At 47.2% G+C, this 14,044-nt stretch overlaps 1 protein-coding gene across 1 annotated transcript in view; it reads left to right on the forward strand.

Annotated features, from left to right (window-relative positions):
- Positions 1-14,044, forward strand: part of RAB11FIP4 (RAB11 family interacting protein 4) — a 126,094-nt gene that overhangs the window by 29,888 nt on the left and 82,162 nt on the right. The window contains exon 2 of the mRNA XM_025916956.2: positions 13,402-13,489. Within this exon, the coding sequence (XP_025772741.2) occupies positions 13,402-13,489 (88 nt within the window). The remainder of the gene's footprint in view (positions 1-13,401; positions 13,490-14,044) is intronic.

The following is a 14,044-nucleotide window of genomic DNA, read 5'->3' on the forward strand; positions in this document are numbered from 1 at the left end:
TTCAGTATCTTTCATCAGTGTTTTATAGTTTTCCAAGTACGGGTCTTTCACCTCCTTTGTTAAGTTTTTTCCTAGGTATTTTATTCTTTTTGGTGCAATTGTAAATGGAATTACTTCTTTTTTTTTTTTAATTTTTTTTTTTAACGTTTATTTATTTTTGAGAGAGACAGAGATGGAATGCAAGTGGGTTGGGGCAGAGAGAGAGGGAGACACAGAATCCGAAGCAGGTTCCAGGCTCTGAGCTGTCAGCACAGAGCCCGACGCGGGGCTCGAACCCACGAGCCGTGAGATCATGACCTGAGCCAAAGTCGGTCGCTCAACCGACTGAGCCATCCAGGCGCCCCTGGAATTACTTCTTAATTTCTCTTTCTGCTACTTCATTATTAGCATATAGAAATGCAACTGATTTCTAGGTGTTAATTTTGTAGTCTCAACCTTTCTGAATACATTTGTTAGTTCTTTTTTTTTTAATTTTTAAAAATGTTTTATTTATTTTTGAGACAGAGAGAGACAGAGCATGAGCAGGGGAGGGGCAGAGAGAGAGGGAGACACAGAATCTGAAGCAGGCTCCAGGCTCTGAGCTGTCAGCACAGAGCCCGACACGGGGCTCGAACTCACGAACCGCGACATCATGACCTGAGCCAAAGTCAGACGCTCAACCGACTGAGCCACCCAGGCTCCCCTTCATTTGTTAGTTCTAACAGGTTTTCGTGTGTGTGTGGTGGAGCCTTTAGGGTTTTTTATGCATAGTATCATGTCATATGCGAATAGTGACAGTTTAACTTCTTTACCAATATCAGATGCCTTTTATTTCTTTTTCTTGTCTGATTGCTGTGGCTAGGACTTCCAGTACTATGTTGAATAAAAGTGGTAAGAGTGGACATCCTTGTCTTGTTCCTGATCTTAGAGGAGAAGCTCTCATTTTTCACCATTGATGTTAGCTGTGGGTTTTTTCATTATATGCCCTTTATTATGTTGAAGTATATTCCCTCTAAACTGTGGGGTTTTTTTTTTCTTTACTCATGTTCAGATAACATCAGTGGATTTTCAAATGTTGTACCAGCCTTGGTGGCTAAACCCCACATGTTCTTGGCTGTGTTATATTATTCATAAATACACGTACATACATATATGTATGTATATTTATACATACACACACATACATATGTATTTGTTGTCTAATATTTTGTTTAGGATCATTGCATCTATGCTCATGAGGGATATTGGTGTTCTTTTCTTATCCAGTTATCCCCCGTTATTCAAAAGTTCACATTACACCACTTCACTTTTACAAAAGACCTACATTTAGGAGCACCTGAGTGGCTCAGTCAGTTAAGTGTCCAACTCTCGATTTCGGCTCAGGTCATGATCTCACGGTTCATGAGTTCTAGGCCTGCATCGGGCTCTGAGCTGACTGCGCAGAACCTGCTTTGGATTCTCTCTCTCTTGCTCTCTGCCCTTCCCATGCTCATACTCTCTCTCTCCCCGCCCGTCTCAAAATAAATAAAATTTAAAAAGAAAGACCTATATTAGTACCTGCTTTTGCTAACTGAAAGAAGTCCAAAGAGGAGTTCCACTTCTAAGAGAAAAGGCAAAAAGTGAAAATCACTTTCAGTGTATTTGCAGCGAACTGTCACAGAGGCTGCGTGCTCCCCAGGCAGCAAGAAGGGCCCCACCAAGCTCTATTCCTAGGAACTACACTCAGCATCTCAGCAACAGCTGCCGGAACTTTGAACTGTGTCTTTGAGCACCCATGCTTTATCTTGATTTATTTCATGCATTTGTTGGGAAGATGTGTCCTAAGGTATCATAAAAGCCTAAGAGAGATTATAGTTTAGGTCTGGGAATGCACAAAAAAATTTCGGTATAAATTAACGGCAATCGCTGCTTCTGGACAGCATGTCAGCTAATCATAGGAATGCTCTACTCTTGGAGGGTGGGGGGAAACCTGTGCTGGTTTTGTCTGCTTTTAGTATCAGGGTGATGCTGGCCTTGTTAGATGAGTTGAGAAGTGCCCCCTCCTCTTCTGTTTTCTGGAAGAGATTGTGTAGAATTTATGTATACTTTCTTAAATGTTTGGTGAAATTATTTGGGCTTGAAGCTTTCTTTTTTTTTTGGAAAGATTTAAACTATGAAATTAATTTCTTTCGTAGTTATGGCATACACAAATGACCTCTTTCTTCTTATGTGAATTTTGACAGTTTGTGTCTTTCAAAGCATTAAGCCATTTTATCTAAGTTGTAGAAATTGTGTGTACAGCAATGTTCATGGTGGTCCCTTAACCTTTTTAAAAAAGAGCTTCTTGGGGCACCTGGGTGGCGCAGTCGGTTAAGCGTCTGACTTCAGCCAGGTCACGATCTCGCGGTCCGTGAGTTCGAGCCCCGCATCGGGCTCTGGGCTGATGGCTCGGAGCCTGGAGCCTGTTTCCGATTCCGTGTCTCCCTTTCTCTGTGCCCCTCCCCCGTTCATGCTCTGTCTCTCTCCGTCCCAAAAATAAATAAAAAACGTTGAAAAAAAAAATTAAAAAAAAAAGAGCTTCTTTTATTTTATTTATTTATTTATTTATTTATTTATTTATTTTTAAAAAATGTTAATGTTTATTTATTATTGAGAGACAGAGAGAGACAGAGCATGAGCAGGGGAGGGGCAGAGAGAGGAGGAGCCACAGAATCCGAAGCAGGCTCCAGGCTCTGAGCCATCAGCACAGAGCCCGACGCGAGGCTTGAACCCACAAACCGCAAGATAATAACCCGAACCGATGTCGGACACTCAACCGACAGCGCCACCCAGGTGTCCCTCTTTTATTTTTTTAAAGTTTATTTTTATTTATTTTGAGAGAGGGATAGAAAGCAAACAGGGGAGGGACAGAGACAGAGGGAGACAGAATCCCAAGCAGGTTCTGTCATGTCAACACAGAGCCCAAGATGGGGCTCGAACTCACAAACGGTGAGATCGTGACCTGAGCCGAAATCAAGAGATGAACGCTTAGACACTGAAATCAAGAATCAGATGCTTAACCAACTGAGCCACGCAGGCATCCCAAAAAAGACCTTCTTTCAAAGCAGTTTCAAGTTTATGGCAAAATTGAGAAGGAGGTACAAGATTTCTCAAATGCTCCCTGCCCCCATATATGTGTAGCCTCTCCCCATTGTCAAGTTCGCTCACTAGAATGGTATTTTTTTTTTAATCAATGGTGAACCTACATTGATACATTATAATCACCCAATGTCCATAGTTTACATTAGGCTTCACTCTTGGTGTCATATATTCTACGGATTTGCACAAATATATAATAACTTATGTCCCTCGTTATAATATCACATGGAGTATTTCACTGCCCTTAAAGTCCTCTGTACCTATTGACCTTTTAAGTCTGTAAGACTGGTGATATCTGCTTTCATTTCTGATATTTGTGATCTGTATCTTCTCTCCCTAGTTTTGTCAGTTTGGCTAGAGATACATCAATTTAATCTTTTGAAAGAACCAGATTTTGGTTTCACTGATTTTCTCTGCTGTTTTAATGTTTTTGTTTTTAAATTTCTGCTCTTCATAATTTCTTTCCTTCTTCTTGCTTGGGGTTTGAATTTTATGTTTTATTTTTATTTCGATGGTGTCAAACATTTTTAACTTCCTTTGAGATTTGCTCTTTGACTCATGGATTATTTTGACATGTCATTTGAATTTCCAACATTTGGGAAGATTTTAGATGTCTTTCTGTTGTTGATTTTTAGTTTAATTCCGTTATGGTCAGACCATATGATTTGTATGATTTCAGTTCTTTTAAATTTTTTTTTAACGTTTATTTATTTATTTATTTATTTATTCTTTTTTTCTTTTTCTTTTTCAACGTTTTATTTATTTTTGGGACAGAGAGAGACAGAGCATGAACGGGGGAGGGGCAGAGAGAGAGGGAGACACAGAATCTGAAACAGGCTCCAGGCTCTGAGCTGTCAGCACAGAGCCCGACGCGGGGCTCGAACCCACGGACCGTGAGATCATGACCTGAGCCGAAGTCGGACGCTTAACCGACCGAGCCACCCAGGCGCCCCTCAGTTCTTTTAAATCTGTTAAGTTTTGTTTAATGGATATAATCTATCCTAAGGTATAATCTATCTTGGTGAATGTTCTGTGAGCACATGAAAGAAAGTACATTCTTTTATTACTGAGAATGAGTTCTATGCAATTTGTTTATTTTTTTAATGTGTATTTATTTTTGAGACATAGAGAGACAGAGCATGAACAGGGGAGGGGCAGAGAGAGAGGGAGGCACAGAATCTGAAGCAGGCTCCAGGCTCTGAGCTGTCAGCACAGAGCCAGACACGGGGCTCGAACTCACAGACCATGAGATCATGACCTGAGCCGAAGTTGGACGCTCAATCGACTGAGCCACCCAGGCGCCCCAAGTTCTATATCAACTTATAGGTTAAGCTGGTCAATAGTGTTGTCCACGTCTTTTATATCCTTGTTGTTTTCCCACCTAACTAACTTTATCGATCCCTGGAATAAAGCATTAAGGTCTCCAATGATAATTGTCAATTTGTCTATTTCTCCTTTCCATTCTATTAGCTTTTGTTTCATGTGTTTTTAAGCTCTGTTGTTAGGTGCGTGCACATTTAGGATTGTTATGTCTCCTTAGTCAGTTGACTCTTTTATGTAATGTTCTTCTTTGGTCACTTTCCTTGTCCAGATTAGATAATTTCTATCATTCTATCTTCAAGGTCACTAACCATTTTTTTCTCTCATCTCCATTCTGCTATTGATCCCACCCGATAAATTTTTAATATTTGAGTTGCTGTATTTTTCCGTTCTAAAATTTCCATTCGATTCTTTCTTATAGCTCCTACTTTTTTGCTGAGAATTTCTATTTTCCCATTTGCTTCAAGAGTGTTCACCTTTCCTTCATGGAACATGGTTAACTGCTTTAAGGTCTTTGTCTTCTAGGGATGCCTGGGTGGCTCAGTCGGTTAAGCACCCGACTCTTGATTTCAGCTCAGGTCATGATCTCACAGTTCATTAGATTGAGCCCCAAGTCAGGCTCTGCGTTGACAGCACAGGGGCTGGTATTTACTGACTGTCTTTTCCCTTGTCCATTATTGGGCTTTTCCTGTTTGTTTTACATGTCAAGTAATTTTCACTTGTGTCCTGGACAAGCTTAAAATATTATATTATGAGACTTTGAGCCCTGTTAAAATACACCAAAATGTATCAACTTGGGAGGTTTTGTTTGTTTTAAATCAGGAAATCAAGGGGTGCCTGGCTGGCTCGGTCAGAACATGCAACTCTTGATCTTGGGGTTGTGAGTTTGAAGTCCATGTTGGGTGTAGAGATTAAAATAAGTGAACTCTAAATAAGTAAATAAATGAAAAGTAAACAAATAAATCAGGAAATCAACCCAGTTAGGTTGAAGTCGCAGATCCCAACCTGCCTCCTGAGCTATGTATAGTTCCAATGTCAGTTCAGTTTTCAAAGCCTTTGAAATACTATTTGGATCCACTTCAAGTGTGTATTCACCTGGGGCCAGACTGTTCACTGTCTACACTGCAGTTCAGTTCTCAAAGCCTTTGGTATGCTATTAGTTAGTTCCTTGTATGTGTAGCTCAGGAGTGGGTTTAGGACTTCAAACACAACTTTATGGGATCCTGTGCTTGAGCTCTTTCCTTTCTGTGATCACACCCCTCCCACTCTCAAAGGTCCCTTTTCCTGGTCCTTTGGTTAGGAATCTGAGGCTTGGGGTGGCTGGGTGTCTCAGTGGGTTAAGTGCCCAACTTCAGCTTAGGTCATGATATCACGGTTCGTGGGTTCCAGCCCCGGATCAGGCTCTCCGCTGTCAGCACAGAACCCACTTCCGATCCTCTGTCTGTCTCTATCTCTGCCCCTCCTCCCTCCTCAAAAATAAACATTAAAAAAAAAAGGCAAGAAATCTGAGGCTTTGGCCTCCCTCTGTAGTTTCATACCTCCCATGACTGGTCTGCCTCTGGGATGAAGTGGTAAGAGGAAAAAGAGAGAAATGAATCACAGGAATTTCCTCCACACACTTTGACCACAGGGACCCCTTTCCCTAGGTTCTCATTCCACGGACACAGATTTTTCTTCTCTCTGGGTTTTAGGCGCCTGCCTGGCGGCCGTTGCTGCTGTGAACCCCAACTTTGAGACAGGGTCTTGCCTTGGGGTAGGGCAGGGAGAGGGATTTTTTTTAAAAAAGACCACAGCATTGGGGCCCCTGGGTGGCTCAGTCGGTTGAACCGCCGACTTCGGCTCAGGTCACGATCTCGCGGTCCGTGAGTTTGAGCCCCGCGTCGGGCTCTGTGCTGACAGCTCGGAGCCTGGGGCCTGTTTCAGATTCTGTGTCTCCCTCTCTCTCTGACCCTCCCCCGTTCATGCTCTGTCTCTCTCTGTCTCAAAAAGAAATAAACGTTAAAAACAAAAATTAAAAAAAAAACAAAACACAGCATTTCTTCTACTCTCTCTGTCCCCAAAGGACCCCCTTTGCCTGGCCTCTCATCAAACGGGGAGCATTTCTTATGGAGCTCTCCCTGTTCACACCTGCTGTGCAATTCCAGGGTTTGGGCCGCCCGACTCTAGGCTGCAAAGTACACAAAGGAAAAATAAATCCGTAGCTTACTGCCATATCCCTCTTCAAGCTTTTTGTTTATTTGTTTTTTTGTGGTTGTTTTTCCTTCAAGTTTTAATTTCCCTCCTAATTTGCCTGCTAGTATTTGCTTTTCAGATTCTTCCTATAGTTGCTTTCTGTAACCTGTCCAGCGTTTCCAGCCATAACCAGTGGAAGTGACAGAGTGGAGTGTCCTGGCTCCATCTTAACCAAAACCAGAAGGCTTCCTCGGTTTTTAATCTTGGCATTTAATTTTAAAAATTTAACTCTGTCTCCAGGCCGCATCTGGGACTACTAGTTGGAGGCGTGCTTTAGCAACGCAATGTTTCACGTGACACTTTTCCCTTTAAATATTCACATTCTTGGGCCTGGGTGGCTTAGTCAGTTAAGCAGCTCCCGACTTCGGCTCAGGTCGTGATCTCACGGTTTGTGAGTTCGAGCCCTGCGTCGGGCTCTGTGCTGAGAGCTCAGAGCCTGGAGCCTGCTTCAGATTCTGTGCCTCCCCGTCTCTCTACCCTTCCCCCAGCTCACGCTCTGTGTGTGTGTCTCTCTCTCAAAAATAAACATTAAAAAAAATCCCAGTTCTTAAGTAAAGGTTCCCTGTACCCATCACCGTTTTCCTAGGTGAAAAGAGAGCAGAAGACAAATTTATTCACTCTCTGGTCAGAGCCCCCAAACTTGTGATGACAATAATAATAATAGCAGTTTATATTAGTAGAAATAATAATAATTATTGGCAAAGAACATGAACTTTGGAGCCAAACTTCCTATGTTCAGGTCTCAACTCTGCCTCTTACCAGCTGCGTGACTCAGCCTTTCTGAGCCTCAGTGTTCTCACCTGTATAATGGGAACAATAATAGTCTCTGCTTCTGAGCCGGTTGTAAGGATTCAATAAATCCATATGAACGGAGTGCTCAGAGTCTGGCATAAAGGAAGAGTCACCAGGCATTTGCTTCATTAGTAACAGTAATTGCTAATACTTACTAGGCATCTCACCTGCTGACTGCCGGTTTATTTCCCTGGTTCAGATGAGGCAGCTGAGGCCTCCGAGAGGCAAATGGCTTGCTTGAGCCCGTCTGGCTGGCAGATCTGGAAATTAGGGAGGCGGGGGCGGCTGGGCACAGGCTCAGAGAGCATCTGGCTGGTGATCAATCAGACGGCGGCGGCAGTGAGGTTTTAAACATCGTCTGGTCGGAGCCAGAAGAGATGTGACCCGGGGGGAATGAATGAATGGAAAATCAGCCCAAAGAGAAAGGCAACAGAAATAGAAGGGGAAGCCTGGTAATTGAGTGGCCCCAAAATGGAAAGATCAATATTTTACTGCCAGTGAACATGCAGTGTCTCTGGCAGCCAGCTCATGGCCCAGCCGTGTGTGGTTCAGTGAGAGCAGCTGCCCCTGCAGGCCCTGACGGGCCCAGGATGTCCTTCTCTTCCGACTAGAAGCCGAGAGGCAGCCCAGGGCAGCCTGGCCGTGGATGGTGTGCACGTCACACGGGGCGGGGGCAGTGCCTGTGGCCCCGCTTCACCGCAAAGACCACACGTGGGTGGTTATTTGCTGTACTTGCTGTGTGACCTTGAGCAAGTCCTTCCCCTGCCTGGGACTTGGCTTCCCTGCCTATAAAATAAAGGGCTGGGTCAGCTGAATGCCCCCCCTCCCTGGCCCAGGGGTGCATTGGTAAAACGTGGTCTAGTTCCAGGAGGGTTGAGACTCTTGGTGATCAAGGTGACGGGTCCCCAGCCGCAGCAGGTAAGGGCCCTGATACACAGGAAACCAGTAGACCGCAGAAGCTGATCGTCTGGGGCCAGCAGGACCTGGGTTCAAGGAAGGGTTACTGCCACGGTGACTGTTTAAACGTCTAACCTCTCCCGTCAGTCTCCTCAACTGTAGAATGGGAGGCTGTGATTGTAGCTGTTAAGGTTGTGAGGGTCAGAGATGAGAGTAAGCCGGGCCAGAGTTTAGCACACAGTTGAGCACAGAGTTGCTACAGTTGATGGCAAGCCCTCCATGAACCCAGCAGGAATTACTAATACCTCTCTGCATGAGCCCTGCCACTGTTTATTTAGAAGGTCTTTGAGCCTCCAGTTGTGGTGTTAATATAGTTGGCAGTTTTGTTATAATAATTTACAGTGGTCGCGTTTGCTTTCTAAAGGGCCGTACGGCCCGTGGCACACACTCTCCAGGGTCTCCGCTCTTTGATGAGCCCTGTGGGAGTCTCCTACGCCATAGCTCAGGGGTGTTCAGGGACTTTGCGGTGGCCCTCAGGACCTCATCTGTCTGCCTGTCATCAAGCAGCCCCGCACCTCCGCTCCAGGCCGGCTTTCCCTGGAGGCGGTGGGGGTCAGGGGGGCTGGACAGCCTGGCCCCACCAATGTCTCCCAGTCCCAGGGGGCGACGGACACTTGGAATCCGAGTGCACAGCCTGCTGCTTCTCAGGTGGACCTGAGACTGGGGCTCTGCGTCGGCCATTCAACAGTCAGTGACGATCCACCCTTGACTGCATCGGAGATAATTGAGGCATAGCTCCTGACCTTGGAGAGGATTGTGGGGGTGAGTGCGGGGAGGCTGGGAGGTACCGAATGTCCCAGCCCAGCCCCAGTGTTCACAGAGTCCCCACGATGCCAGTGGGGAGAGGGGCAGGAGGGGAGGCGGCGGGATCCTGGCCAGGGTGGTGGGTGCAGGTGGCACTGGGCATTGGGATCCCCAGAAGCCACGCCCCTGCCCGATAGTCAGGCTGTCCTTGCAGTGAGGGAAGGGGACAGCTGCAATGCTGAGGACGCTCTGGCCGGGATGGGAGCTGGCAGGAAGCCACCTTCTTCCGTCACTGGAATTCCAACGTCCTGAGAGGTACCCAGGTTGAGGGGGTCCCGGACAGACCATGTATAGGCCCTGCCCACCCGTCACCCCCAGACTGACGCCCGAGTGCAAAAAGCAGAGTCAGCTGGAATAGAGGTACAAGTGCAGGGCCACCAAGCTCAGGGAGGGAGGAGAGATGCCCGCTGCTCGCTCACCGCTCATCTCCAAAGCCAGCTGGGAGCGTCCCCATGAGGCCAGGCCGCTGGGAGCGACCAGGCCTTCAGACTCCCGCCGCAGAGGCCACCACTGGAAACACGTCCCATGGGCATGCAAGAAACACAGTCCTTAATGGACGGATGAATCCCCACCATGGCTTGGGCTTTGGAGCCTGCGGTGAGTGGTGTGGGCCACGGGCGTTTACAATACCGCCACTAAGAGTAACCCCTTGCCTGCATGCTGTGTTCTAGGGTTTCCAGAGTGCTTTGATGTAGCCTGCCCGCAACCCAGCCCGAAAGGAGTCTAAAGAAAGAGCTCCTCTTTGCCCCACTGTGCTTTAGACACCGAGGGTGATCACTGGGAAGAGAGGGAAGGTGCCTGACGAGAGTGTGGCAGTGTGTGCGCATGCGTGTGTGTGTGTGTGTGTGTGTGTGTGTGTGTGTGTGTGTGTGTGTGTGAGACCGCGTGTGCGCTTGCCTGAGGCCCCCAGCAGGGTGCCCAGCATGTAGGAAGCGCCCAGTGAGTGAATGAAGGTTTGCGTGTGCGCTGAGGGGAGGGAGGGACTGCCACTAAGTAACAGGCTGATTTAGAAGCAGGCTTCCAGGGGCGCCTGGGTGGCGCAGTCGGTTAAGCGTCCGACTTCAGCCAGGTCACGATCTCGCGGTCCCCGAGTTCGAGCCCCGCGTCGGGCTCTGGGCTGATGGCTCAGAGCCTGGAGCCTGTTTCCGATTCTGTGTCTCCCTCTCTCTGCCCCTCCCCCGTTCATGCTCTGTCTCTCTCTGTCCCAAAAATAAATAAACGTTGAAAAAAAAAAAAAAATTAGAAGCAGGCTTCCAGAAGAAATCTCAAGAAGCTGACTTTCAGTTGCTGGAACTATGGGGGGGGGGAGTGCGGGTGGGTGGAGCCTGGCGCTAATTAATTAGAAAAGAGAGTTCTTACGAAGTTGGCCATTGCCAAAAACTAAGGAAATGTACTCGGAGCTCTCGAGTGGGAAGTCACTTGCTCTGGCTGAACACTAAATTAAGACGTCTTTACAGAGAACAATTTGGCAACTGTTGCCAAAAGCCTTTAAAATTTAGATGACTCGGGGCGCCTGGGTCGCTCAGTCGGTTAGGCGGCCGACTTCGGCTCGGGTCATGATCTCGCGGTCCGTGAGTTCGAGCCCCGCGTCGGGCTCTGGGCTGACAGCTCGGAGCCTGGAGCCTGTCTCAGATTCTGTGTCTCCCTCTCTCTCTGCCCCTCCCCCGTTCATGCTCTGTCTTGCTCTGTCTCTCTCTGTCTCAAAAATAAATGTTAAAAAAAAAATAATAAATAAATAAATAAATAAGATTTAGATGACTCATAGAACCATTCATATTCGGTTATTCAACAAATGTTTGTGAAGCTTCTAGTATATGCCAGTCATGGTGGGAGCTACCGTGTATGCAGCCGTGATCGAAACAGACATGACCCGTGCCCTTAGGGAGCTTATTTCCTAGAGGGGAAGACACAAAGTAATAAAATTATCGCATAAAATATAATTACAAATTGCAGTAAGTTGTTTGAAGGAAAAGTATAGGGTGCTACAGGCTACTAGAAGGTGGACCCTAATTAGATGGGAGTGGTCAGGACAGGTTTGTCTCAGGGGGAGACATTTGATAAAGGCACAAACAGTGACCCGAAGGATGAATCAAATCAGGTGATGAATGAGGGGAGGACAAACATTTGAGATGACGTACAGCATGTGCAAAGGCCCCGAGTCAGGAAACAGTGGTTTGCTTAAGGAGCTGACTGAAAGCCAGTGTGGCTGGAATGCAGTGAGGGATAGAAAGAGTGGGAGGAGATGGGGCTGGAGGGGCCAGATCATATAGGGCCTTGTAGACCACGTTACAGAGTTTCGATTTTATCCTACGGGTAGTGGACAATCACTGGAAGGTTTTTACCAGGGGAGGAGGTGACAGAATCCAGTCGGAGTGGAGGAGGAGCGGGAGAGAGTAGATGAATCAGGAAACTTTGGCAGCCAGGAAGGGAGATGATAATGGCTGTGACCCGTGGGACTCCACGGGTGGTGTGGAAAAAAGAAAGTGGCTTTAGGGTATGGCATTTGGGTATGGATTGCAAACGGGTGAGAGGGAGCAGCCCCCGTGATGCTGCAGAACTGCACAATGGGCAGAAAGGGAGGGAGGATGCGGCCAGGGAGTGGGGTGTTCGAGTGAGTGACATTGGAAGAGGGGCAAGTCCTCGGTGTGGCTGGGGTGGCTCAGGGCCTCGCCCGCTGAGGTGGGATGGAGGAGAAAGCGATGAGGAAGTCAAGGATCTGAGGGGCCAGGGCTCAACTGGTCATCACACAGCTGTAGAAACCCCCAAAGATGAATTGTAATGACAAAAAAGCAGGAAATAACGAAAATGCCCAACCATTAGGGGTCGTTAAGTCAATTAGGGTGTATCCACCGTGCAGCATATCTTATAACCACTAACAACATGGGTGGTACCACAGGGAAGCACGAAAGGGTTTCTTTTTTTTTTTTAATTTTTTTTTTAACGTTTATTTATTTTTGAGACAGAGAGAGACAGAGCATGAACAGGGGAGGGTCAGAGAGAGGGAGACACAGAATCCGAAACAGGCTCCAGGCTCTGAACTGTCAGCACAGAGCCCGACGCGGGGCTCGAACTCACGGACCGCGAGATCGTGACCTGGCTGAAGTCGGACGCTTAACCGACTGAGCCACCCAGGCGCCCCACAAAAGGGTTTCTGATTAAACTGTTAAGCAGGAGAGAACCTTCCAAACGTCAGGAATGGCTGAGTCGTTTGGGCTAAAAAAAAAAAAAAAAAACCCTTATTAACAGACTTTGTTTTTTAAACATTTTTTATGGAAGTATAAAGTACAAACAGAACAGAAAAGTGTGCCGGCCACAAGCAGACAGCTCAGTGGGTTTTCACTGTGTGGCCAGCATCCAGACCAATAAATAGAAACCCCCTTGGTACCTTCCCCCTCCTACAAAGTGCTGCAAATGCAGCCACTGTCTTGACCGTAATTGGTTTTGCCTTAAATCTTATTTGATCTGTAATTTAAAATTTTCCAAGAATGTATACAAATGTGACATAATTATTTCCTCCTTGTGGACAAAAGGGAATTTGGCCAAGGGTCTCTCAGAACTACAAAAAAAAAAAAAAACAAACCCAAAAAGTGGTTCAAACCATGTGTTTTTTCTTTAAGTTTATTTATTTTGAGAGTGGAGGAGGGGCAGAGAGAGAGAGAAATTGAGAGAGAGAGAATCCCAAGCAGGCTCTGTATTGTCAGAAGGGAGCCCAACTCAGGGTTTGAACTCACGAACCATGAGATCATGATTGAGCCAAAGTCAGGCACTTCACTGGCTGAGCCACCCAGCTGCACCCAAACTATGTGTTTTAAAGGGGAAAAAAAGTGGGAAACGGCAGGGTTTGATTCATTCTCTTTTCCGGAGTTTCTGCAGCGAGCTCGTATGATTTTTGTAGGAAAGAAACCATTAAGTTAAAAAAAAAAAAAATCAGAGCGTTCACTCTCCATGTGCCAGTCTTCGTTGGAAGGCTCCTGGTGCTGTCTGTGGACCTCAAGAGAATCAAGTGGCCCGGCTGCCGTCGGGGGGTTGGCGCTGATCCAGGGTGAGGGGTGGAGGCCTAGGAAGGGACACCTAATCCCCTTGGCTCAGGTGACAAGCCCTCCCTCCATTCCAGCCTCCCCAGCCACCCTCACCCCAGCTCCGTGAACCCCATGGGGCGTCTCTGGAGACCTCACATCTGTCCCTCCTTCCTTCTCACAGGTGGAAAAACTTGTCAAATATTTGGATCCCAACGACCTCGGGAGAATCAACTTCAAGGACTTTTGCCGAGGGGTGTTCGCCATGAAAGGTGAGACCTTTGGGTCCTAGGGGTCTCTCAGGATCCCGTCCAGCTGCAGAAGCTGGCCTGACTTGGGTCTCAGCTGGGATTCCTCCCCTGGGGACTGAGGAGAAGGATCAGGCTCACCCCATGCCCACGGGACAGTCATTTCCTCCCTGCCCATCATCTGTCCTGTAGAGAAAGGTTTCTGATTGCTTTCCTTTCTCCTCCTTGAGTCCTCCTCCGGGTCACCTCCCTCCAGGATGACCCAGCTCCCGGGCAGTTTCCCAGGACACAGGACTTGCAGTTTGAAAACTAGAACAGCTGTGGGCAGACCCCGGGGCACAGTGGATGCCCAACTTCCTCCTTCTCTCCTGTTCTCTTTGTTTCCTCCCCTCTCTCTTCCTTGGGACTCCTCAGTCTCTTCCTCTCTTCCCCGCTCCCCTCCTTGAAGGAGCAAAATACAGTCCCTCTCTTTTCCCAATTCGAAGGCCATGGTGAGGCACCTCCAAGGATCAGAGGCCACTCATGGCCACTCTTACCACTAAACTGCTTGTCTGGAGAAAGCAGCTTGGGCCACCGGGC

Source organism: Puma concolor, chromosome E1 (genome assembly GCF_028749965.1).
Source record: "Puma concolor isolate L17-30 chromosome E1, mPumCon1.1.hap2, whole genome shotgun sequence".
Classification (NCBI taxonomy): Eukaryota; Metazoa; Chordata; class Mammalia; order Carnivora; family Felidae; genus Puma; species Puma concolor.